This window comes from Arthroderma uncinatum (genome assembly GCF_011692745.1).
Source record: "Arthroderma uncinatum strain CBS 119779 chromosome Unknown scaffold3, whole genome shotgun sequence".
Lineage (NCBI taxonomy): Eukaryota > Fungi > Ascomycota > Eurotiomycetes > Onygenales > Arthrodermataceae > Arthroderma > Arthroderma uncinatum.
In genome coordinates, this window is record NW_022983865.1 from 3269605 (window position 1) to 3295672 (window position 26068).

The 26068-nt window shown below is 46.1% G+C and overlaps 8 protein-coding genes across 8 annotated transcripts; 3 read left to right on the forward strand and 5 right to left on the reverse strand.

The window, feature by feature from the left end:
• Window positions 1–611: 611 nt before the first annotated feature.
• On the forward strand, window positions 612–1907 carry GIQ15_04746 (methylenetetrahydrofolate dehydrogenase; the record flags this gene model as incomplete). The annotated part of the gene is made up of 4 exons (XM_033552163.1): window positions 612–808; window positions 948–1560; window positions 1658–1747; window positions 1818–1907. The coding sequence occupies 4 exons, from the start codon at window positions 612–614 to the stop codon at window positions 1905–1907; spliced, it is 990 nt and encodes a 329-aa protein (XP_033405893.1).
• A 1727-nt stretch (window positions 1908–3634) lies between these two features.
• GIQ15_04747 (uncharacterized protein) lies at window positions 3635–4683 on the forward strand (the record flags this gene model as incomplete). Its single annotated transcript, XM_033552164.1, has 5 exons — window positions 3635–3684; window positions 3736–3769; window positions 3839–4205; window positions 4270–4431; window positions 4511–4683. The coding sequence occupies 5 exons, from the start codon at window positions 3635–3637 to the stop codon at window positions 4681–4683; spliced, it is 786 nt and encodes a 261-aa protein (XP_033405894.1).
• Window positions 4684–4962: 279 nt separating this feature from the next.
• On the reverse strand, window positions 4963–5732 carry GIQ15_04748 (FAS1 domain-containing protein; the record flags this gene model as incomplete). Its single annotated transcript, XM_033552165.1, has 2 exons — window positions 4963–5055; window positions 5118–5732. The coding sequence occupies 2 exons, from the start codon at window positions 5730–5732 to the stop codon at window positions 4963–4965; spliced, it is 708 nt and encodes a 235-aa protein (XP_033405895.1).
• Window positions 5733–5948: 216 nt separating this feature from the next.
• On the forward strand, window positions 5949–9585 carry GIQ15_04749 (uncharacterized protein; the record flags this gene model as incomplete). The annotated part of the gene is made up of 6 exons (XM_033552166.1): window positions 5949–6084; window positions 6147–6420; window positions 6485–6582; window positions 6640–6779; window positions 6846–7034; window positions 7087–9585. The coding sequence occupies 6 exons, from the start codon at window positions 5949–5951 to the stop codon at window positions 9583–9585; spliced, it is 3336 nt and encodes a 1111-aa protein (XP_033405896.1).
• Window positions 9586–10017: 432 nt separating this feature from the next.
• Window positions 10018–12971, reverse strand: GIQ15_04750 (uncharacterized protein; the record flags this gene model as incomplete). The annotated part of the gene is made up of 2 exons (XM_033552167.1): window positions 10018–12678; window positions 12756–12971. The coding sequence occupies 2 exons, from the start codon at window positions 12969–12971 to the stop codon at window positions 10018–10020; spliced, it is 2877 nt and encodes a 958-aa protein (XP_033405897.1).
• A 4275-nt stretch (window positions 12972–17246) lies between these two features.
• On the reverse strand, window positions 17247–18404 carry GIQ15_04751 (uncharacterized protein; the record flags this gene model as incomplete). Its single annotated transcript, XM_033552168.1, has 1 exon — window positions 17247–18404. One exon carries the CDS (start codon window positions 18402–18404, stop codon window positions 17247–17249), a length of 1158 nt encoding a protein of 385 aa, XP_033405898.1.
• Window positions 18405–19320: 916 nt separating this feature from the next.
• On the reverse strand, window positions 19321–20379 carry GIQ15_04752 (uncharacterized protein; the record flags this gene model as incomplete). The annotated part of the gene is made up of 1 exon (XM_033552169.1): window positions 19321–20379. One exon carries the CDS (start codon window positions 20377–20379, stop codon window positions 19321–19323), a length of 1059 nt encoding a protein of 352 aa, XP_033405899.1.
• Window positions 20380–25162: 4783 nt separating this feature from the next.
• GIQ15_04753 (extracellular matrix protein) lies at window positions 25163–25953 on the reverse strand (the record flags this gene model as incomplete). The annotated part of the gene is made up of 3 exons (XM_033552170.1): window positions 25163–25638; window positions 25688–25751; window positions 25807–25953. The coding sequence occupies 3 exons, from the start codon at window positions 25951–25953 to the stop codon at window positions 25163–25165; spliced, it is 687 nt and encodes a 228-aa protein (XP_033405900.1).
• Between the last annotated feature and the right edge of the window lie 115 nt (window positions 25954–26068).

Consider the following 26068-nt stretch of genomic DNA (forward strand, 5'->3'; position numbering starts at 1 on the left):
TAATTGTACAACAAGACAACGCCCGTGTGTGATGTGATGGTGACATGCATGGCTTTGGTGATCCCTCAATTCCCTTCTCGTTTTCCCTGACTCTATGTATAGAAAGATAGCTTGTGTAAAATCTCGAGATCAGAAAACACTTATCCCGCTCTAGTCAGAAATTCCATTTGTAATTTTGTCACTGTTCATTATTTTACCTTGTCCCTAGTGCTTTTTGCATCTCCTTTGGCAGTTATCTCATATGTCCGTGTACTTCTATCAAACGCGAAAATGTCTAGGTATTCAATGTATGATGTACACCCTTACTTCTATCACCAGCATCATGATCATGGCCCGTAGTGATATATGTATATAGACGAATAGAAACCAGGGCATACTCGGCAAATAACCTCCCTTTATATTAACATCCTAATATCTCTATCCAATCGCAGTTCCTTGTTGTATACTATCACGCGCGCCAGCAAGAGTCATAATATAGTACTTAAAAAGTCAATTAAAAAAAAAAAAAATAGAAAAACTTCCCGCAATCTTCCTATATCCAACATCTCCCTCCAAACCAGAAATCACTTCAATTCCCAAAGATCATTCACCGTATACGCCTATATCTCACCATGGCTACAGACCCTGACCATGGACCGGCATCGTGTAAGGTGGTTTTAGCTGCCTCCGTCGCCCGCGGGCTTCTCGCAGAAGTCATTGAGGGGCGAAAGGCGCTCGATAAGCCACCCCACCTCGTTGGATTTTTGGCCAATTCTGATCCTGCGGCGCGCATGTATGCGAACTGGACGGAGAAAACTTGCAAGGAAAAGTAAGTGGTGCCGGCCGTCGTTATTCATTCGTATGCGTATGTTGGGTGATCCGTTTATCACCATGGGCGCATCGCATCGCATCGCCGTTACCCAAATACATTTCGAATATGAAAACTAACTCGAACAAAAATTATACAGTGGATTCCGCTATACCTGTCGAGAAGTAACTCGCGATGATATCGAAGACGCTATCATCGCCGCCAATACCGATGACGATGTCGACGGAATAATGGTATACTACCCCATCTTCAACAACCGACAAGACCAATACCTCCAGCAAATCGTCGACATAAGTAAAGATGTCGAAGGCCTTAGCCATAGATACATCTTCAACATGTATCAGAACATACGCTTCTTAGATCCTTCGCCGGCCGCTCAGCAGCAAAAGTCAATATTACCATGCACGCCTCTAGCGGTTGTAAAGATTCTAGAATACCTGCGAATATATAACACCATTCTACCATACGGGAACAGGCTATTTGGACATACGATATGTGTTATTAATAGGTCTGAGGTTGTGGGGAGACCGCTTGCTGCCCTGTTGGCGAACGACGGTGCGCTCGTGTATAGTGTTGATATCACTGGTGTGCAGAAGTTTACTCGTGGCGAAGGATTGAAGAAACGACGACACGAAGTAGTGGATATGGAAGGTTGGTCATTGAAAGATGCCGTTCCACATTGTGATGTTGTTATATCTGGTGTGCCTGGTGAATCGTTCAAGTTCGACGAAAGCCTTCTGCGCCCTGGTGCCGTGTGTATAAATTTCTCAAGCGAGAAGGTATAGTATTTCCATCCCAGAGCTGATTCTTCCAGGCTAGTTCCATGCTAATTCGTGAAATCCGATATAGAACTTTACGCCAGCAATAAAGGAGAAGGCGTCGATATATGTTCCAGCAATTGGCAAAGTCACGATTGTTGTACTTCTTCGAAACTTATTGGTGAGTCTTCCATAAGAGTCTTTTAATATTGGGATATCGTTTCTGACGAGGGCTCCTTGAACCTTTTCAGAGACTTGCGCAGAACCGTAGACCCGAAGGTGGCCATCCAGCGGACGCTGTCGAGAAGCCAGGGACCCTCGAAGGTACAACAAGTAATTGACCATCCAGCAGCCCAGTTGTCCAGGTATGAAAATCACTGAGTCTGAGAAGATATAGACGAGGGCTGTTTTAAAGTGTATTGATCATTTCCGGCTCAATATTGATGGCATTCTGTTGCGGATTTCAACAAACACTGCAGATATACGTGCTTTTTAACAAGGTGAAAAGTTCAAGGTATTTAGGAAGCTGCTAGATTGTATTTTGAGTAAGGTTCTGTAGATTTAGATGTAAATCTAACGATACCGTCAAACAAATCTTGCGTTGTCCCCGGGAGGTAATCATTTCCTAGAATACTCAGGGGTATATGGTAGGGATCCACCTCATGAAATCAACAATTCAGTGCGCGTAGCGCATTTTCGTATAAATAAGCAATACCTATATGGTAGAAATAAATGAGGAATTAATTTTTCATTGATCCCTAGCTGTCTTTCTGTATAATGAACATCTTATTCCATCGCTTACAGATCTTTTGATATCCCTAGATTGGTCCAATCCTACTCTTTCATGCTCAATAGCCTTACTTAGAGGATTCTAAAGAAGATTCCTCTACAAGTTTGATCTCATGTCTGAGCCATGCCGAAAATGGTTCAAAATGCAGCTTTCCATCTGCAGAAAACCACTTGGCGAAAGGAGCTTCAATTGTTTTCTCTTGTACCACCTTTCCTGAGGACGAGGTGTGTCGAAAGTGGAGTTTGTATGTCGGCGAGAATTTCTTGGATAGGGACAATATTTGGAGCTAGTATTTTAGAATTATCGTTAGATAACTTTCCTTCCGTAGGTACCTTCATTATGAAGATATAGAAAAAGTCAAGGGTTTAAATACCGATTCTCCCTTTGATGTGGAACCTTCAAACACCTGTCCGCTTTCAACCAGCCATATCCACGCGGTGTATGCGGTGTTTAGGATGAAGTATGCGATCACAGCATATACCATCCATGGTGCTGTAAACTTCCAACCCTTCATATAGTCAAAATAAAAGGAGACTCCAGCAATTGAAACAGCAGAGTACCCTAGTATAAGGCGGATATCGGATTTTGTGTTGCTTGCGACGAATCTATTGGGTTTAGGAAGACCAAGGGTGAGGTATGTTGTGATCGCATCGTCAGAGGTATTTTTGAGGTCTATAGAAGCGGGTCAATGATAATTCCTTAGTTGCACAGTTGTGCATATCAATAGAGAAGAGTATCTCGAGCTTATAAATTGAAGGAGTTGGGTGTGCAAGTCTTACCAGATGAGGAGTAAACAGGAACTGGTGCAGGGGAATTGAGCGGCATCGTTGGAGATATTTTGTAAAGTGATCGCAATTATTAGATATTGAGGGGTTTCCAAAAAAATATTCCTTCCTCAGGAATCCTTAATGGTAGAGCTGCTTAGTGGAAGCTGAGGGTTGGTGGCTTCAAGATAGAGCTACCGTGTTCACTTCTAGAACTGGCGCAGGCACCTAGATAAACACCGGTAATATTTACCGCTGATTCAGATCGCAACGAGCAGTGAGCCTGCTAGGCGCAGTAAGAGAGAAATAAATTATATGCAGTTATGGTCTATGGAGGAGCAAGCTGGCATCTCTAGATGTCTTGAGCCGGAGGAGGTCAAAGTAGATATCACGTGATATACCCATGATGATCTCCTAAGCTTATCGCTTGCATCGTCAACGTTGAGCTCGATGCGACTTTCAAGACAGCTTCTCCCACAACTTTTCAAAGGGGACAAGCCTCTCAGCAGTTAACATGGCTGCTCACGGCCTGGACCAGACAATCCTTCGGGATCCAGCGCTCTTGTATGCCTTAAAACCCCTTCACGTCTCAGACTAAGCTAATTATTCCCAAAGCTACTGGATCCTGATACCTATTTCAGTGGTCATGGTATGTTATATTCCGAATAGAGTAGCGATCTTATACCAATTCATTGGAGGAAATAGCCTAACCGTATAGATCCTTACCGGTATCCTCCGCCACTATGCCACCGTTCTTATGACCAGCTCTCCCAAACCCGCCGCCAGCCTAGCAGAGTTCCGCGAAAGACTCGCTCTCTTCCGTGGAGTTAACCTACGAAGCAATGCGTCTGCTGTCCTTACTCCCTCGAGCTTGGCCTCGCGCAAAGCATACTTGATCAATGCATACAAAAGCGGCGCCTTCTTGAAAGATCCGGAAAACCGTGGCGGTGGGGCGCCAAACCCCATGACGGACCCGGCTGGCATGGACGCAATGATGGGGATGATGAAGGGAAACATGGCCATGATGATTCCACAGACTCTTATTATGTCTTGGATCAACGCCTTCTTTTCCGGATTTGTGATTTGTAGGAACTCCCCTCCTTTTATCAATATCGATACAGCATTAACCTAGCCGTTCGTGTTTTCTAGTGAAACTTCCATTCCCATTGACCATTAGATTCAAGTCTATGCTTCAATCTGGTGTCATGACCCGCGATCTCGATGTGAGATGGGTCTCCAGTTTGTCCTGGTATTTCCTGAATTTGTTCGGTCTCCAATCTGTTTTTGGATTTATACTAGGAAGTGACAATTGTAAGAATGACTCTCCAATTTTTTTTTTAGATTCTATACCGTTTCTATGGTTTGATACTGATACTTTGTATTTGTATAGCCGCTGGCCAGGTGATGCAGCAAATGGGGGTGACGAACCCTGGTGTGAATCCATTCCAGCCGGGACAAGACCCAGAGAAAATATTCCAGGGCGAGGCAGAGAATATTGAGGTTATGGAACATTATTGCATCCTAGACGGAATCGAGGAGAGGTTACTGCAAAAGGCGTCATGATTACTTTTTAAGTGATGTTCGTTATCAAACATTTTGGTTATCGAATTCTTTACAAGGTTCGACTATATGGGTTCCGCGTCTGAAAATTGGTGTACATTGATGAAATGGCGGTTTATGTGACTCGCATTTAGATCACGGGTATATATATCCCGTACACAGCCGAAAATGCTAGATTCCCTTAAAATAAAGACAAAGAAAGGAACAAATCAACAATAAAATCCTACAGATATTCGTAAATCATAACCTGCCATAGCATCTACATAAACAGGCGCTATTGCTTCACAAGTAGTCGATAACGCCGTTTATAACCCAAACTTCACCATTGGCGACCTGAGAGACTATATCCTCAACCTCGATATTGCCTGGATGGATCTGCCCAACCGTTAGCATCTCATTTAACCTTTAGCTTCTCACACCATCATTCAATGACTTACGTATTTCTTCCCATCCTTCTCTTCCCAGAATATTTTCCTTCCCCCAAGAGTTTCAACTTCCTTGCCCGCATTCCAAGAGCCCTGAGGTATCAAATGTGCTGCAACAAACTTCTCCAGGTTTTGAGAAGCTCGTTTCTGCCCTGCTGCACCCGCATACGCCTCCTGTGTTCCAAAGGCCGTGTATTCGCTAGGATTCTCCCATGGCTTGTGAGATAGGCGTTGGATAGCAACATTGTTAGGAGCTAGGACTATCGTATCCTTGCTATCGTTGTCTAGACGCATGGAGATATTCTCGTCACCTCGCGTCATGGAGGCAAACATGTTGACCTCTCGAGTCTTCCCTAGGATATCTGACACACGGACACCGCCACCCATATCGCCGCGAGCTGTCTCTTTAGACGGAGGTAGAACGTACTGCGGGATGGCGTCGGAGTCTATTGGAGGGCTCCGGTTAAGTCTATCGATGTTATTCTGCCCTTTGTCGAGGTTCTTCGGGCTTCGATATTCTCGTGGGAGTAATCGCCTTCTCGATAGTATGGGAGGGTTCCAGTGCGAACAGGAAACTGCGAACAGAGACGACAACAGTAGGAGAGTAGAAAGAGTGACGAGTTTCATAGCGAGCAGCGAGTCTAAGGATGCATAGTTATAAACCGGTTTCAGGTTGTGATTGTATTACAGAGAATCCTCAACGTCGCCTTGCTCGTTCGCATATAAGATGCAGTTTCATATGACGTAGCAAGGCGACAAGGTCACGTGTAGCAACCGCGGGACGAGATGAGCACGTGATCTTATCGATAAGGACTTCTAGATAACCACAAGCAAAAAGTCAAGATGCCCGCCATGTACCTCTGCATCCAGCACGAAGAGAGACAGACAGCTGGCAAGATGGCGGAGCTGCAGGATTTTATGCTGGAGGTCGAGAGCAACCGGGAAGAAGCAATCCGGATAGCTGGAATTGTTGCATCAAGTGAGTCTATCTCCTTGGCCTTTTATCGTGTATTTATCTAATTACCGAACTCTGAAAACTAGAGCTTGAGAGCAAACAAACGACCCTGATAGAGATTGTGACATCCTTGGGCGAATATATTAATGATGAAGACCCTAGTATACGTGGGAAGGCTGTGTCCTATTTAACGGCGGTGATAAAAGCTCTACCGGAGAAGTTCCTCAGCCGACAGCAAATTCAAGTTTTGACCACATTCTATTGTGCCCGCATTGAAGATGGCGGTGCTATCACCGGATTGCGCACTCTCCAGGCCCAGGATAGGTTTGAGAAATTTATGGCTCAGGATACATTTCGAGCGTAAGTTTGTTGGGTTTATAAATGAAGCTCCAGCGAAGGCGATGTCACTGACTATAACTCATAGACTCTATCAACACTCTACCGAATTTCGTGGCCGTCCACAGTCTCAACGATTACAGGTTCTCCACTTGCTAAACGAATTGATGATAAAGAACCGAGCGGGTACTTTCTCCAAAATTACATAACACTGCCAGATGACACGAAGCTAATCGTTTATAGCCTTACGTGAGATGAACGATGAGTCGCTAATAGGTATCGTGGATCTTGTAAGCGGGGAGCGAGATCCCCGAAACCTCATGGTTGTCTTTTCTATTCTTAAAGTTGTGATGATGGAGTGGGATATATCAGGGCACACTCAGGTAAGTTCACCCCTTTAGAATCCTTGATGCGAGCCTGCGATTGATTGATACTCGTAAATTCTAAAGGAACTGTTTGACGCCGCTTATAACTATTTCCCGATTACATTTCGTCCACCTCCAAACGATCCATATGGAGTGACTGCGCAGGACCTGAAGGACCGGTTGCAGGCTTGCATAACATCAACGCCCCTCTTTGCACCCCACGCTTTCCCATCATTGCTGGACAAACTGGATTCAACATCAGCCAATGTGAAGGTATTCTATCCGTTATATTTTCTTATCTGTTTAAGTGTTAACGTCAAACTAGCGCGATGCTTTAAGAGCACTCGGTGGGTGCATTGAATCGTACAGTCCCTCCACCATAGCACGGTACGCAATAACAATTTGGGACTGCCTGAAATTTGAGATACTTAATGCTCAAGATGAGATTCTTCCTGAAGAATCTCTACGTGTGCTACACGCCTTGGCCTCGAAACTTTCCATGACATCAACTGGCGCAAAGAAGTCGCCGCTCGCCCAATTTCTGAAACCGATTACCAACGAATGCATTGAACAATTACGAGAGCCACTACAAAAACAAGCGAAACCTGCGCGACATATTCTGAGTTCATTATCCTCTGCATCTGTATCTTCATTTACACTGATCGCCGAGGCTATTGTCCGCCAATTGATCGATATCTACCAAAACGCGGACAGCATTTCGAAGCAGCGAGAGATTCTGGAAACCTTTGCTGAACTCTTTAAATCAGCTGTAACTGTCTTTGGGACGTGGTCAACGATTACTGCAGATTCAAGCCTCACAAACCCGCTTGTTTCATACAAAGATGGCCTCACGGAAATATTTAGCAAATCTCTAATGAGCTCAGCTAAAGATGAAACCTCCTTCCGACTATCAGCCTTGAGAGGACTCATAGAGCTTTCTATTCTACCGAACTTTCTTCAAGATAATGAGATTGGCCTGTTTGTACAGTACTTCGATGATATCCTACTTCATGAACGATCTTCAGCGCAGGAGGAGCTACGCAAAGAGACCATTCGTGCCCTTGCCCAGATATCAAAGCATAAACCACAACTTATCATTGATATCACCTTTCCCGCGTTGTTGGCTACTTTGCCTGATGTGGATAATGAGGCGGACGAGTCCTACCTTCGTTCCCTTGACAACCTAGCCCGGATAAGCACCGAAAAAGAGGTATTTAATACACTTGTCAGGCGGCTACTAAGCAAGCTGGATGTTATTATTTGTCCTGCCAACAAGAGTTCCTCAACATATACTGGTGCGATTCTAATGACAATTTTGTACGCAATGGAACACCGCGAAGACCTGGAAAGAGACCCAAACTTGAATTTCTATTATGAAAAGATCGTCCAGTCGCTATGCAGCCGCGTTGCTAAGGCATCTACAGGGGGAGGCTCGACACTAAATCACCCTCAAGTTCTTGATACGTTGGGCAAACTCTGTAATCTCATTGTCCGGTCTTTGCCACGGTCGACGCAGGATGAAGTCTGCAAGAATATATATGCATTATATACTACTGAAGAAGAGTTCACTCCCGCACTTTTCTCAGACAACTCTCAGCAAAGGCAGACGATAATTGTTTCCACTTATATCCTTGCTGCCCTTCCAAAGGATATCTCGCCACTACCATACGCTAGCCCGAATATTGAACCCCTGTTACGTACAACTATACAAGCTGCGATATCTGAAGATACTGATGCGTCAACTCGGTTATCTTTAGTTCGTCATGTTGGGCTTCTAGCAAACAAGTTCCTCCCCAAACATGAGGTTCAAGTTGCTTCAGACATTCTGTTCTCATTAATATCACCTACACCGTCTACCCAGGTATTATCTCAGCAGACCATTAGAACCATTTTCTGGCTCTCTAAAGCTCTCATACTTCGTTTGGCGCCCTCCACGACTCAGATATTAACCTCACTTTTGGACCTACTGGATTCTCCCGACCCAGTAACAAGCGAACTCTCTGCCCGAGGATTCAGCATTATTCTCGCAGAAGATAGTATCCTTAATTCGAAAAATGGAGCAAACATCCGCCTCCTTGCAAAACAGAAGGTCTTCACAACTGTCACCCCTCTAATATCAGCTAGAGTCCACGAAGCGAACACCACCGCTACGGTTCAGGGGGAAGCGGCAAACCCTTCATCTAGGAAATCCTGCTCTAAAGAATCATACCTGACAGCACTATCTGGCCTCTTACCCACCATACCCTCCTCATTGGTAATGACAAAATTACCCACCCTCCTACCCCTTTTACTCCAAACTCTAGACCTCAATGTCGCCAACGAGACATCATCTTCTCAACCATCACTCACCCCAAATAGCAATATCAAAGCCGCCACGCTCAAAACATTAGCCATAGTAATCCATGAAAATGGAGTTCAACTGATACACGAAATCGGCTACGTTGAGGATCTCGTCACACGCCTTTTAAGGACGGCAGCAATACATAACAAAACTGAGGCAGATATTCAGATCAATAAGTCCATCAAGTCCGAAACTACGAAGGCATATGACGCCAATGATCTTGAAAATCCTGCGCGAGTTCGTGTCCAAGCACTACAATGTTTATTCCTACTTGCAAGCAATCCCGTTGGGCAGGCAGCGGAGGGAGAAAATAAGAAGGTACTTACTACTGTCTCCCCTCTGTTACGACTGAAGAGGATGGTCCTTAGATCTTTGTTATATATACTGGATGACCCGAAACGCGAAGTTCGAAAGGCTGCGGTCGATGCACGGGCGGCTTGGTTAAGAAACGTGGAGGATGAGGCAGAGAATGATGATGACTAGAGGAGGTTTTCTCCTGGGGTTACTCGTTTTCTGAATAAGGAACCTCTAATAAGAGATTCATAGTCAGCTATTATCCCTCTAATTGTTAATTGTATTCGTGTTGAGCTTCACATTATTTGGCCGATTTATCAAAAGTAGGTTATAAAATATATACCATTTAGAACTTTAAACATTACACATTATTGCTCGTTGAAGATAAACTCTACTTTCAGATGTTACAAAATGACGAACAGGAGGACCTAGTTAAGAGTAAATAGACTAGGGAAGTGATTTCTACAAGTGCCTACGTTCTGATATCAAAAATACGAAATAGAAAGCTTTTTGGGGCGAAGTCAAGTAACGATATTTAGAAAACGAAATTTAAATTTTATTTGTGAAATAAAATCTATTTAAACCTAGTTTGGCATTAATGATAGCGGTATTGCTGGCTGATCACCAATACTCGCCCTGGGTAACCTGCGTAGGAGCGACACTCTTGTTCATCTCAGAAGCTTTGGCTTTACCGCCTTCTGTTTGGGAGGCATCGAATGGACCAGCTGGCGCAGAAGCTGAGGGAGATGGATATTTATCCAGGGTGAAGGTAGCTGTATGATTGCCCCAGCCGATAACATCAATTTTCTCCACTACCTTTCTTGCAAGACGGAACAAACTGCCAATTCCAGACGAGCCGACTGCGCGCTCGGCCATTGTTAGGAATTCGACAGGCCGAGATTCCTCAGTGACGTTTCCGCCCAGGTGAGATTCAATACCAAGTAAGTCGTCAGGGAACCATGAATCCACACGCTCTCCAACAGTAAGGTACTTGTTTGTCTCGAAGATTTTTTCGATAGCAGGGCTAACGATAGAGGCTTCAAACCAGAGGCGGGAAGTATCAACCATCTCTTCTGGACTAACAGCACGCGCGCGGATAGCGGTTTTATCAGTAGGGGTGTTACCGGAAACTAGTCTTTGGACTTCAGTAATTTGGAGAAAAACAGACTGCTCGTTGGTAAAATCAGGGAGTTTGGACTTGTCAAATAGAGGCTTGCCAATGTACTTGTGACGCGTGGTTCGCCGCATCAGAATTTTTGTAACCCTGAGTGCACTGTCTTCTGGTACACGGGTATACATAATAACCCTAGATCGATCGGGAGGAACATATAAGTTGTCAACCAAACATTTCACGGTCATTGAAATCCCGCTCTCAGGTGTTGTAGGGTATTCCTGAGATCCTTTTACTGTAGCTTGGAGATCCCAAATATTCAGAGGAAAGTGCACATTGACAGCCCCAAGGACAACGTCTGGTCTATTGACGCTAGCAGCCCCAGCCTCATCAACTAAGACAATGAGAGTATCATTATCCTTCGTTTGACAGTGAAACTCATAGAAAACTTGGCGGAGTTGGGGCTCTGGTTCAAAGTAGAGCTGGACATCGGGGCCACTCCCGTCACCAAGCTTGAAGAAGTAGTCGACATCTGCCCCAGATGTCGTCAACATGTTGTTAAATACTGTAGTCAGACATAACAAACCGTGACGAGGTCGAAAGTGCGGGTTCCAGGTCTTGACGTCAAGGGTCCTCCCTATATGGATCTTGGGGACTGAATTAGTAAGAATCAAGCCCAGCTGTATTTCCATTGTTAGAGTGCCAGTAAAGTGTTGAACAGCATCGAGGATAGGTTGAAGACAGTTGAATAGATCTTTGACACTTTCAACATCAGATGTCTCCTCTTTAGCAAGTTGTGCCTTTTTCCACTGACTAGGCTCAGGGGGCGAGGCTGGTTTACACGGAGGAGCAACCGGAGTTGAGCCCCATGCCTCTGACAGTGCAGCCTGTCTTCTCGCCTTTTGCTCTGCTTTTGTCTCACGTTTAGCTGAAGGTGCTGGTACTGGTGCTCCTTGTCCCATGGTGCGATGAAATACTCTTGTGGATTCTTCTCCTTCGATGATTGCGGGTTTAAGCCCCGCAAACGCTCTGGACGACATTTTTGTCGAGAGCTTTAGTTTTCGCAGTCTTTCTTCGTTCGATTCTTCATTCGATTCTCTAACGGTTTCTTTACCGGCCGCTGGGTCTTTATTTTCTTCCATACGTGCTTGAGGACCGAAAGCATCACTGACATTAGAAGGCACTGAGACTGAAGGGTTAACCACAGGGGAGGCTAGAGAAGGCCTAAGAGTAGGTTGAAGGGGAATCAAGATCTGGGTGAAGGCCATTGGTGGAATAGAGGAAACGGTAGGTCCAGTTTCAGCTATTGAAGTATCTAGTAAGGTAGGCAATTTTCGCGCAGTGGTTTCTCTTCCCCTTTCCCATGATCGCTGATTCATAGCCTGGGATTTACTCGCTAGTTGACGCGAAGGAGATGGTTTTGGATGTCCGTAAGCGGCCGAGTTGAATGAAGGTGGCATAACACTCACGGGAAGAGTCGCCGCTGGCTGTACAGTTATTTTTGGAGCGGAGTTGATACAAGTGGGCTTTTCAATAACGGGTGGAGTTTTTGAGACACCTCGATTGTTCCCAGATGGTAAAGGCTGACGCCTTTTTAGGCCCCACGGTGGTTTGGGTGCATCCGTAACTTCAGCAGAAGGCTCAGGAGGGAGGGTGCTATTTGGTTCTGAGCCAGTAGGCCCAATGGCACCAGCCTGCACTCCATCTGTCACCCACTTGTTAACGTAAGAGGCCTTCTCGTGGCTGAGCCAAGGGTGACTCTCAACTGCCACTTCTTCATGCACGCTATCATCCTTGATAGAGGACGAAGACTTCGAGGCTATACCCTCCTTAGTATTTGCCCCAGGATTAGGAAGAACTGAGGCATCCCCCAGCTGTGGAAATTTGAAATCCCCCCAGATACGAGCCCGCCCTTTTCGTTGCTCTGTGAATCGTGGTGGAGCAGCAATGTTCTGGGAGACCGTGAGCTCACGAGTCTCTGGGTCAAGAGTCTCCATCACTGTAACAAACATGTCATGGAGATGGCTGATAACCCTTGACTCAGGGCCATCAACCAACACACGCCGCAGGGCAATATCGTTTAAGGACTTGTAGGGTAGGATTCTGAGCCGGAATTCTGTGGCACTGCCCACGTGAAGGATGTTCGCAACTTGAGGTGAGACCATGAGAGACTACAATATCGAGTTAGACGACTTGTACAGAAGAAGGGAGATATAAATGATTTTAAAGTAAGTAGAAGTACACTTACTAAAAACCTTTGAAGATTGGAAAGCCGTTCCATTGCATTGTCAGCCTGCCACGGCTCAATGCTTGTAACGCGGATCCTTTGGTTGCTCGCCTCAATATCTATCTGTGCCCCAGTCGCTTGGGTCACTGCGGTAATGAGTGAACGAGGGGCCTTGACGAAACAATCAATAGCAGCACCTTCTCCTTGCCAGTACCTAATGGCCATTGGCAGTTTCATCGCCTCAGGGGGCGGAAGAGTCTCGATAAGTTGATCGTCATCACCAGCGTCTACCTCGACATCACCTTCCTCAGGACCAGTAGGTATAGCAACTCGGGTAATTTTTGGATTCTATTTATACATGGATGAGAGATTAGAGATTAGATAGCTTAGATGAAAAACAGATTCTTCATAGGGATAGTCAAACCTCGAGCAAGTCGTTTCCTCTTTCATTGTTTACAAACTCTGCTAAGAACTCGGCAAGCGCCAAGGCAGAATGGGAGGTATTGCAATTATCGATGGTAAATACCTAATTTTGAACCCCGTTAGATATGTACTTGATAAAAGGAGACCTGGCTCATATACTCACATGGTCCGTCGATTCATATTTGCAGAATCCATCCGAGCCATGAGGTAAGGCCCTGGGATGACAAGGGTTAATAGCCGCATATTCTGCAACAAACAAAACAAAGGGAAAGTTGCTAGATGATTTTGTATAGGATCGAGATAGCTCACTTGAAGAATTTCGTCACCTGATCTATCTATACACACAAAGTGATGCAGGTTAGCAGGCCATTTCAAACAAGCAGGGAATAGGACAGCACAACGTACTCCCTCGGTTTCGAGCCTCCAGGTGGACGCAATAGTCAACCTACAAGGCGAAGCCATGGTTTAATGCGTCTTTAAAGCTGATTTTGAGGCTAAGACGCGCTCAAGTTGCCTTGCCTTGACGGGGATTTCCACACTGCTAGGCAGAGAAATGTAGGCCTGAGATATGCTATCGACGAAGTAAAAGCCACGAGCTTTCGAACAACAACTGAGCCGAATCTGGAGTCAAAAGACAAAGCGAGAGAAAACGAGGACACGAGTACCAGCTTTCTAGCCTTCGACCTGGGAGAAACGCGAGAGAGCAGGATATATGCCACAGATCTGACGGAAAACAGTGAACTGTCAGCATTCACTCCATAACAAAGTAACAGCCTCCCCAGAGGTTGGAGAAGAAAACATTTTCGATTCACTTACTGTCTCAGCACTGTTTGTTTTCCTGGAATGTAGCAGCAATAAAGAAGCAGGAGCGGAATCCTGCAGATGCCGCTTGCAGGAGCTCAGAAGAACAGCCAAATAGCAAGCAGGAAGCAACAAAAACCTGTGATGGGACAGTAAAAGAAGAGAGACGAAGAAGAGAAGAAGAGAAAACAAGTAGCAGGAAAATATGCTGATTCACTGCGCTGATATAGCCTCTGGTATCACCTAACGACGCGCACTCTGGACTTTTGGATATTGCAATTGCATCTTCATAGAGCTTGTTATGGACAGAAGTAAATAAGAGCGCCATGATCTCTATATTGTCCTCTTATTGTGAGGAGGGCATATAACACAGGCGGGGTTATTAAGCCGTAGGCCAAATTGGGAAACACAGGCATGGTTGACCCTCTGGATGGCGGTGATGTGATATAATTTGGGGGTTTATCACAAGGAACTGCAGAATAGAACAAGTCAAAACAGTTGTAAGATATATATGGTATCTCTTTGAGGTGAAGGTCCATTGATATGAGTTGATCGATCGAGAGAAGTGGAAGTTGGATACGCCAAAAGAGAAATTGAAATTATTACTAAGCGAGGTTCTAGGTGACTTCGATGTTGACTCCTGACTAGGATTGTATAAAAGAATAATAATGATGATAACGATAAGATAAAATGCTGAGAAGTATATTGGATGGTCACCGGGGTCAAACATTGGTTGACACTACATTTCGTCGAGATAAACGGGACGGGTTATCCCTAGCTGGAAGCTCCGCCAACAATCCTATCAAATCTACGTATCTTTGAACAAGGCATTAAATGCAACAGTCGCCGTCCGCCATGAACCACAAAGACGTCAACTGTAAGGTCAAGGGGTATTTTGCATTCTAGCGGAGGATATAAAAATGCCGGGTGGCCACCTACCTCCTTCTGTAAGTACTTCCACAAAAGTCAACCAGACTTTGATCATTTATCACATCTTGACCATCAACCAACATTGATATTTTAAGAGAAAGATACGCCGAAGCTGTGCAGACTCGGTGTCTTTCAGCCTTAATAAGGTAGAGGAAGTTCCGAAGACACGTAGAACAAACCAAGACAGTTGCTCGCAGTGGTGTCACAATGGCGGAAGCCTTTATTGAGTGCGATGGGGAGAACACTGTTTGTTGCCCTGAATTCTGGATTGATTGCTAATGGCCACTGACTCGTTTGTGTAGATGGTGAATTATGGGCGACTGACGGCAGCATTTCCTCGGGATTTTGTGGAACCCTTTCTCAGGTTGGTAGAGGATGCTCGATGTGTGTTCGAGGTAAACCTGGAGGGATATAATGCCTTTGTCTACGTGAATGCACCACGGAATGCCGCAGTTGAACGGGCTTTCGCCAATTTCCTCTGTCAGGAGAACGAGTTTGATTCTTCATCGTCAGATGAGACTAGAGCATTTACAGTTAGTTGTGCTTTATTGGTTGGATTCGGTCTTGTCACTGACCTATTTTCTTTTAGCACGATATCATGTATCGCCAAGGTACTTGGGGTTATGATTATCGGCAGGTTTATTTAAGGCTATATAGCCGGGCAGCGTGCCAACGTGAGCTGAACTATCTGATGACGCGCCCCAATGATAGGTTTGCGCTTGCTGCAGATGATGAGCTGATGTACACGTCTCTTCCGAAGAATTTTTGCAGAGTGCGGCGTCTCGGTAGACAGCTGAATGTTTCTAGCGGTTGGCTGGAGCTGAGAGATTATGATTGACGGCTGAAGTGTATTTGGCGGTTCCAGCATTGGTGAATATCTTGGGCTAAAGTTGTGGAATGACTCGTCCATGTTGCTCGAGATTGATGAATGAGGGGAGATTCCATCTTTGATGGACTGGAGTGACCCAGCTTCTCCGTTAATTCAAATTAGGATTATGGGTAAGAATGAGGCAGTGAATCCAGTGATGAATCGGGTATGTTCTGTACTTTGTTAGATAGGCGGAAAACAAATATATCTAGCTATAGATATAGACAAAGCAAATGATACTGGTATTTAGGCTTTTGAGAACAGGTGAGAAGCTCCCATAACCCCGTCAGTCGAATGTACAACGATTGGAGGGTTAAAAGGATGGTATCTCGTCAGGAATGAGGTTGAATGTGTAAGTGCCATTGGCCTCTAGCTCTCAGTAGCGCAGAGCGACATCCGGTATGGACTACCTCCCTCTGCTTGGATCAAAAGATGATATTAGACGGGTTATTCCCTGGCAAAGTGACCGAAGCTGGTGTTGATGGTGGTGTTGGACAGAGGAAGTTGAAGTCGGAGGTTGATTTAGGCTCGTGTTATATTTGGGTGTTGGGTGGACCATGGAACCACAAATATGCCAGGAACCAGGCACAAACACCAGCAACGTTATGCCCACACTCTTCACATAATATACTAGGTAAGAATGAAAACATATAAAGAATTAAATAAGCAGTACTATCTCCCTGCATTTATATTATTAAAACTGGCAATGCAACCAAAATGCCTCAGAAACTCAACATGCCAATATCAAGCCACCATGAAAGGTGAAACCCAGATATAGAAAGAAAATGCAATGAAAGATGAAAGAAAAAAAAGAGCAAAAAAGAAGTGATATCCACACATATGTGCCCCCCAATGCCCTGCCTTATGAATGTAAAAGTAAAATATGTATAACTCAGACACCCTCCCCGTTGCTCGCCGATCTATGCTATGTTTTGTACTTTTTCATTTTTCCATCGCCAAAATATATCCGTACAGAAGAATCAACAGGGGTAAAGACGGTTCGACGGTTCGATTAATGGTCGATGGTTTGCCCGAACGTGAATGGAAAGAAGATAAAGAAGAGTGACACCGGCAAGCACTGGGTATCTACCGGTAGCATCACTCTGGACGTGCGCAGAGAGTATGGGAATGTTCTGTTCTGGCGTGTCGGTCGAATGTAGATAAAGAAGCCCTTTCGTGCAAAAAAATAAAATGAAGCCCATCACCCTCGAATACGGGGGACGAGTTTGAAAGATAACACCAAAACCAACCAAGGCTTAATAGAGTCCGCGTCCAATGGTCATGATGGACAATCCGGTCCAACCCCGAACTCCGCCGTCTTTGGAAATGCGAAACGAAGCGAAACGAAAAAAAACAAGAGGAAGGAAGAAGAACAAATTATCCGGTCCAGCGGAGTTGATATACACGTCAAAACATAAGCGGGCATGATTCGATCGAAAACGGCATGGGCAAGGGCTGTCGTTATGAAGAGCAAGGCAAGCGCGAGACCATCATCCGGCACCTTTGACTTTCCCCTTAACGTTGACCACCCACTTCATCTTATCGGTGGCCTCTTTGGCGTCTCGCAACGCCTTGTCGACACCCTGATCATTCCGTCTGCTTCTTTCGACGAGTTCTCTTAGGGTATCATCGCTCATCGTTTTATAGTCTTCATATAACGTGGTGACTTGTTCCGTCCGATCCCTCGCGGCTCGTATCTCGCGATCTTTCTGCTCGATAATGACATCCAGCCGGCTTAGTTGGTTCTGTCGCTCTAGTTCTCTCTTACATAGCTCATCAAAGTCTTTTCTGAACATGTTGAAGCGGGACTGGAATTCATTTCTGTCGCGTAGTCGGGCCTGTGATAGGGCATCATATTGACATTGTGATCGTTGGGCGACCTCCTGTGCCTCCGCAAAGGCACGTTGGTGGTCCTCACGTTGCTGTGCGGCAAGTTGGGTAGTTTCCAATGCATCATTTTCAGCCTTGAGGCGTCGATTCTTCTCGCCCAATGCCTCGGATTTTAAGTCTTCTATTTTCCTATCCTTGCGTGCGATGGTTATCAGGCTGGCTTCGTGGGATTGTTCGGAGTTGCGTAGTCGGTCTGTAACAGTCTGTAGTTGCTGTTTCAGTATTTCGTTCATGCGCTGGGTTTCTTCAGCACGGGTTCGGTGGAGGTTGCACTCGCGAGTTAGACGAGTTATCTGTTCTTGGAGGTTATGGATGACTCTGCCAGATTTACCGGTCATGGCGTGACCGATGGCGGAGGACCATTCTGTGGAAGACGTCGAGTTCAAGGTAGAGTCGCCGTTGGTAGGCGGAGACGTGGAGGTAACTATATCACCCAGTCGTTCAGTATCTCCCAGTTCACGAGGTCTAATTATGGTTATCGGCGCACGGAGAGAGTCCTCCTTCCTGGTGACGCCATTGGCAGCATCGGCGCCATCGGAATGGGAGTTGTCAAAAAGGCCGTTGGGCGAATGCATGTTCAAGTCCGTCTCGACGTCGGGAAGGTTAACTTGCGGTGGTGTTTCGGCGGTAGAGGTAGATATGGAAGCTGACGCAGAGACAGAAGCTGAAGTCGATGCTTTAACAATAAGGACGGTAGAGTTAGCGCTTTGCTTGCGGAAATGAAACATATTCCTGATCTTCTGGACGGGTTGAATCATTGTTCACTACTGCCACGGTATATGACCGGGCAAAGTAGACGGATGGTATTGTTTGACTGTGCTGAAGGTGCTGAACTGACTGAAGGGGAATTGGCTGTATGATTGACTGATTGGGGGTGATATGACGGTACAAAGAGGGAAGTAGAAGAAGAGGTCAGTTGGTACCGCTGGAGTTCAGATTCCACCGCTTTATTTCAATCAAACGGGTCTGGGAAGAATTGGGATGCTGGTTCATTGTCAGATCGGGCTGGTCATGATGCGCCTGCTCCGTTGCTGTGGGAATGAAACGAACAGGACGGACACGACGGGCAGGCTGCCTGATGTGTTGGCGCCGTATATGCGCGGCCAAAAACGTATGTATCAAAGAGAGCGTGAGTATGTAGCGATTAAAGAAAACGGCCAGTCCCTCCCGAATCCTCCGGTTGGCTCTCTCCTCCCACAAGGACGGCAGGCCAGGGTCATGGACGGAGGTATCGCTGTTCAGGTATATCGAATATGTTGGCTGACGTCGGTCGTTTCGACGGCGATAAGATTGCTGGGGCCCAAAAATTTCCCAGCCGCAGTCGAAGATGATGTCAGCAGCTATCGTCAATATTTAAAAAAAAAGCAAAGAAATATAAAATTATAAAAAATAAAAGAATCCTAAAAAAAAAGAGAAAAAAAGATATTGAGAGATGCGCGATTCGAACGCGCGAATCAAAAGAAATCAGGGGAAGAAGTTACATTACGTAAGCCTAAACCTGACGCCATAACCACTCGGCCAATCTCCCATTACTTGGCCAGTTTACGGCCTGGAAAATACAACTGCCCAGTCTCATACCTTACTTGATGATTTTACTATCACTGTGATTAGAGCATAATGGCAGACAATAACTACGAGAAAGGGCTGACAATCGCCTCGTTAATGGGAGTCATCCTACTCCTGATCCCAGTCCATATCAATGTCGATATCCTCTGCATCAACACACTCCTTGAACTCTCTAGCCTCCATCTCCTTGTCGAGTGCCTCAAAGAGTCGGGTGAGATATATTTTCTCACCAGGAATACTGATACCAACATCCATACCCGAGAAAATAGACGCGTCGAAGCAAGACTTGGCCAGCTTGACAACGGACGGAACTTCGGATCGATACAGATCTTTGAAGCGCTGTCTCCAGAAGAGCCAGCGTTGAACACTGAATCCGACCTGTGTGACGCCTGCTTTTACCGCCAGGTTGCCTGGCATGGTCGTGTCATCATGGCCACCGTCGGACGAATGGATTCCGGTGTAGTTTGCCTGTGAGAGCCTCACCAGCTTGATATTGCTATATTTCAGCCATGCAAGACACGCGGGTAGAAGGTCCTGGATGGTTGGACAAGTATCTTCCTTGTCTCCCTTCGAGTCACCTTGTCCGTCGTCCTCGATGAGTTGCCTGTCCGTCTCTAGAGCCTGTTTGAATAGCCACAGCGCGCAGCGGCTGAGGTCGTCTGAGCAGACACCGGCAGCACATAGCTTAGCAGTCCACACGGCAACGCTCTCCCGCTCAGCCCGCGTAAAACCCATCGATTCCTTGGTCCATGAATCCGTCACTTCCTGGGTGAGATAGGGGAGATCAATCCATAGCCGTTGTCCGTTGGGTAGGACGACCTCATCCCGTATTTGGCTGGGAGAGGTAGATGCGGATGCAGCGGCCCTATCCTCTTTATTCTGTGTGAAGATCCCCAGCTCACGAGCTTCTATCACCAGTAGCACAAGTCGGTCATGTTCAGCGCTGGCGGCGGGTGTGATCTTAGCCGCATGGATGAGCTCGTCCCAAATGTCGTGTAGCTGGTCTTTGATCTCGGTTGCGGGAAAGTCATTGCCGAAGTAGCCTCTTCCTATCCCAATGATGCTGTTGCGGAGGTTTTCCCATGTTTCGCGTACATTGCCTGGGTCATTCTCGTAATCCTTGCGTTTCTGCTCACGGGTGGTGTTGGGCAAGGCACAGTAAGCCATGCTTGCTTGACTTGACTGTAAGTTAGAAGGTTGTGAAGGATGAAGATGTGAGGCCGATGATGGGGTGCATGTGAGGGGGAGGATATATTAAATGCTGGATATTTGGCTATTGGCCTGGTATGACAGTTTGATGTATGATGTGTGTCTTTGTTGACGTAGAGTGTTACACTAGGTAGAGGGAGCCGAGTAAGAACTGATGGAAGTAACGGTATTGTCTACCTACAACGAAATCCAATATAAAATCCCCGCCCTTGCTTCAACTTTACTCCTTCAAAAGCAAGAAACGATAGACTCTAGACCGCCCTACCAAGCATCTTCACCCAGATTCCCTGCTATACATACAATGAAGTTCAGCTTCATCCTTCTGGCAGCCTTCCTGGCCTCCCCCGTCCAACCGGCTGCCATCCGCGGGACAAGTGAAGTTGACCTCGCTGAAATGGGCACTTCTCCCGCTAATGACGCGTCTCCCCTCAAACCTAGGCTGGTAGGACTCTCTCCGATAAGGTACCTACATCGATACTCGCTAATGATGTGAAATAGGCATGCGCTGGATATTGCGTAGCGACGACATGCTTCTGCACAACTGGGGCTACGTGTGCCTGTCAGAGCCTCGGAATTTGCAACTGTGCTTGAACATAGGGTATACTTCTACTCGATGACCCTGCCTCAAGATATACATTATGTTCCGCCATATTTATCCCTAAAACCTACCCAGGTGGATAGGAATGATTCTGAAGTGCGATAGCCTTGAGTATGGATGTTCAGGCCAGGCGTATGCAATAAACGAGTGACCTAGTGAGTTGGTGAAGGGAGAGATATATATGATGATGTCTGATGGCTCATGATATCTAAAAACGAGTATTTTTTAATCCGAAATATAAGCTTAATATTGTGTCATAACTGGTACCAACTTAAAATTATAAATTAACTGTCAAACGTTCTTAGGAACTCAATGTTTCTTCGTCGACTCAACATCATAAGCTTTCGTATCCATGATGAGTCTGGTTCCCGGTTGATCTTCTTTTGCTTCCGTTAGGAAGTATCAAGGGAAATAAAGATGGGAGACCGGTGGTAGACGCCCGAGGGAACACAAATTCATACCTGAATCCTTCGAGTATGACCTGACACGGCCTATCATCAACTGGACCATACATTGAGGAGTTTATCTCGAAACAACTACTTTGATGGCATATAGGTTACACTGGAGAAGGAAGAGAGGGGTAGATGAGGGTAGACAGAACCGTTTTTTTGATATAATATCAGATATAAAAACGTCGTCCTTTCCGCTCTTTACTACACCTTACTCTCAAGACATCCAAATCAGTATACCAAGCAATATCACTACAGAACATCATCATCATCAGCATCATTATCGTCAATCGATACCCAGGTCACCTATATACACAATGAAGTTCAGCTTTGTCCTTGCTGCAGCCATCCTGGCTACCCCTATCTTTGCCTCCACCATCCCCGAAGTCAGCGAAGCCATGGACCTTGACCTCGCTGAGCGTGATGTCTGCAGCTGATGAAGGGAATGAGCTTACAGCCAGAAAGGTTTGATCTTCTAGAACATTATCTATAAGAATACCACCACTGACAAAGGTGCGGGGGTAGAGGTGCTACGGAAAATGCTCTAAGAATGGATGTCACTGCACAAGACCAGTGAGGGTGTGTCCGTGCAAGAAACCCGGCACCAAGTGTGTTTGCCGTTAAAACATCATGCTATGTCGAGTGTCATGTCATGTCATGCCGTGTCATGTATCGATGAGGATATTTCGGTTTATTTCTTTTGTCTAGGCAGCATATATGTCCAGTCGTTACCACTACAATCAGCCGTGAAGCATGTACTCGAGCTCGGACGAGGGCGGCCGTCAGAACAAGCATTCGAGGACGGATATCAACTCATGGATTGGTCAATGCGAAGGCATGGACTGGCGGATGACTGATATATGTCCAACCTTGTATTGAAGCAGAATCATCATAAGTCTATCATCATCAGTTACGTCACCATTCGAGTTACCAGTAGTTAAAAAGCCAAATATATCTCCAAGTGCATTAATTATTATCGTGATATAGTCAAATGTTCAACATAAAGACTATAGGTATATGGATCAGAAGGCACCCTAACATTCCAACATAGCCATTCAATCCCTTCCGCCCTAGCGACTGATCCAAATAACCTCGACATCATCACACTCGCCTGTGCGGCCTGCTACCAACCATCTAGCCATTCAACATATCCTAGCTTTGACATGCAAGTATGTCCAGGCCATAGCAATGTAAGACTATTTGATTATTTGTTGACAGTGCATAGTCTTTTGCTGACGTCAAAGATAAGGTCTGCATATTAGGTTAACATGCCGCCCTATGTGAAGAGAAATAGAAAAAGAGCAAAACATACTGATTTCTTTCTCTGAAACGCCGCATTTTTTCGCGCAAGGTGCAGTATCAGTTTTAATTTTGTCCAAGTTGAGGCAGAGCGTAGTGAGTGGGCCTCCGGTGCATTCCAGCTTGTCGGCACTTTGTCCTATGCAGGGCAAGACACACTTCGCCTTCTTCAACTACGGGCCAAGTGATGATAATAGGTTACCAATACTGGCGGCTTGTACGCTGCCAACGAGAAGGAGAACGGCGGGTACGGAGAACTTCATTGTGACTGAGATTGGGAATATAGGCGCGTAAGATTATGGCTGGTTAAAGCTTGATGAGATAGATGATTATGGCAAGAGTAGAGTGTGTTGAGGTGCGAGAACAAGCAATAGATTGAACTTCCAGGAGGGCGGAAGCCTGATTTTATACTGTCTGGTGAGTAGAACTAGAGGTCATGATATGAAGTAGAGAGCCGCAGAAATGATAGAGGCCCATTTCCTATCCCCAATATTGGGTGAAGTCAATCAACGGCGCGAGGTTCAACGGCGTAGAAATGGCTGGCTTTTACCAATCGTTGTCTTTAGCTATATTATATTCCAAGCCAAATTTGACCGAAGATGCGCCAGCACTGGTCCGAGTGTACGTCGTCACAGACTTAGAGTCTAACCCGACGCAGTGGCGCAACAAAATGGGCATCGCCATCACTCTAACTGGTCGGTAACCGATGTGAGAGCAGTTGCTGCATAACGTTGCCTCAAATTTGAGAGTCCATAGCTTGCATGTTGGCTCGGGGTATCCATTATCTCCTGAGGACTTTAGGAACGGGATCTCAATCCCTTAGCTCCTAACCCCTCTTCACAATGCGCCTGGCGGAGCATTTTCTGGTATGCCAATGGCGGTGAGCCACGATGGAGGGTATTATTGTCGATTCCAACAGTTCCGATGGGACAACGTTGCGCCTTTAAGGGTAGTTGACTAGTGAGGTGATTGGGGTGCATGGAGAATTATAGTCCATGCGGGCCTGACTTAAAGGAGAATAAACATTCGCTTCGATCCTCTGCTTTCGAAGATCCTGATCTCTAAGCAAGCCACTGGTGCCCATCTTTGAGACGTAGGGTTGAAGCTTCAGATCGTCGCAACTAGCGTTTTTATACGGAGAAAGCTTGCCCAAAGCCGTTATTATGTAATCAGTACATCGCTTATTAACATCTTAGTCATCAAAATTCACGGAACGGATAAACATAAAGGCCATCGCCTAGTCATATGTTGATCTATCACGTGGTAGTTTGTTTACACTCCCGAGGCTTGTTCAGGGGTTAACCTCAACCCTGCAAACCGACTGGGAAGCTGGGAACGACTGGGAACGGGTCCAACCTTTATAGATCGAGCAGATGCTATATATAAAGTGGCCAACGATACACCAACGGTACAGGAAATCCAAGCATTTAGGCTTGAACATGGGAGCGGGGGGGCTGACCGCGAGGCGCACCCTTACATCCATCTACCAGACTGAGTACAGACATCAAAGAAACACACCTCTATCCGTCTATTTCTATTGATCACCCATCACATCCCATCTCTTCTATAAACGACGCCGGATCCATCATCCAACCACCCCGCCACTCAATAATCACACAAGAACGAGCATGACCATCTGATCGCGTGGTAAGTATAGAGTTCAATAACGAGCAAGACGGTAGGACGGTATTCCACAGAGGCAAGGAAGAAGATGAACAAAATGAATATGGCCTATACGGATACGTATGCCCATAGCGCAGGCAAGGGGGAATGGGAAAGGGGGAAAAAGGCAAAAAGAAAAGAAGATCGACGATGGACGATGGATCAAATCAAGGCGGGGATTCAATATAAGTAAGTCAACGCCCAAGGCAAGGAAGATGGTATTACGCACCGGCGAGGACGAGGACAAGAAAACAGGCAAAACCGATGAGTAAAAAGAAATAAACTTGTTAGGATAGCATGATACGGCAGCGTGTGCACGTATGTACGTAGTGTACTATCTGTGGTGGTGGTGCTGTAGGTAGTGTAAGTCCTGTCCTGTCTCGTTCCGCTATGTACATCCATCATCGATCAAACTCCGTCGCAAAAAAAGACAACAACAGGCAGAGGTATTGGCTCGCCTAAGAAAGAGAAAAAAAAAAGGGAATCAAGATTTAAAGGTAGTGGTGTAGAAGATTGGAAAATAAAATGGCATAAAAGGTTTTTCAAGGATCAGTCAATCAAATCAAATCGTGAAGAGCCGGCCATGCAAGAAGGGTGGGCAAGTTAAAAGTTAAGTAAACACATCAATCAGAATCGAATCAATATCGAGTCACAGGGTAAAATATAAGAAAAAAAGAGAGCCTATCCCGCGTAGTCCCATCCCCCACCGTACTTGACGCACGCATGGCATGGCTTAGTTGAGGTAAGCAAAGGCAGCGAGAGCGGCCATGATTAGCGCAAGAGGGCTGGACATGGCAGCCAGCGAAGAGGCAGCGTTGCCAGTTGGCTTAGCGGTGGGGGAGAGAGTAGGGGTACGGGTGGAGGAGAGGGTTGGGGTGGCCATGGTGGTGTTGCGGTGGGTGGTGGTGCCGGTTCCCATGCTGGCGGTGCCAGAGGAAGTCATGGTCATCATGGTGGTAGAGTTGGCAGAGTTAGTGATGGTCATGCTTGCGTGGGTAGTAGAGACAGGCTTGGTGACTGGCTTGGTTGGGTATCCAGAGGAAGCAGTGGTGGTAGCAGAGGTGGAAGATGGCTTGCCGGTGCCGCCGGTGATGGAGAAGAGACCGGTGTAGTTGATCTGGCTACCCTGGGTGATCTGAAGAGCATAGTCTGGGCCGGAGACGAGAGAAGTGGATGGAGTGAAGGTGTAGCTGCCACCGGTTGCAGAGGCTATACACTGTTAGATCTAGATCACTACTGACATAGCTGGAGTACTTACAGGTCAAGACGGCGACATCCTTGAGGTCGTCGCTGGGTCCCTTGCGCAGAGTGATGGTAACAGGCTATTCACACATTAGTATCTCTTCAATTGGTTATATATCAATGGAGAATACGTACAGCTCCGGGAGCACCGCCAGTCCACTTAACCTCGAATGGCTTTCCGGCAACGAGATTGCTTGGGAAAGAGGTGAAAGCAATCTGTCCCTGAGCAACGACAGAGGCAACGAGGGCCGCGCCGGCAAGAAGAGTCTTGAAGAGTTGCATTGTGAATATTAAGTGAGGGTATTAATTAACGCGAGTGCGAGTGTAGATGTTGTGCTGTGGTTGCGAAGGAGTGTAGATTAAGGACAGTGTTTTCTAAGACAGTGGTTTCTGTAAA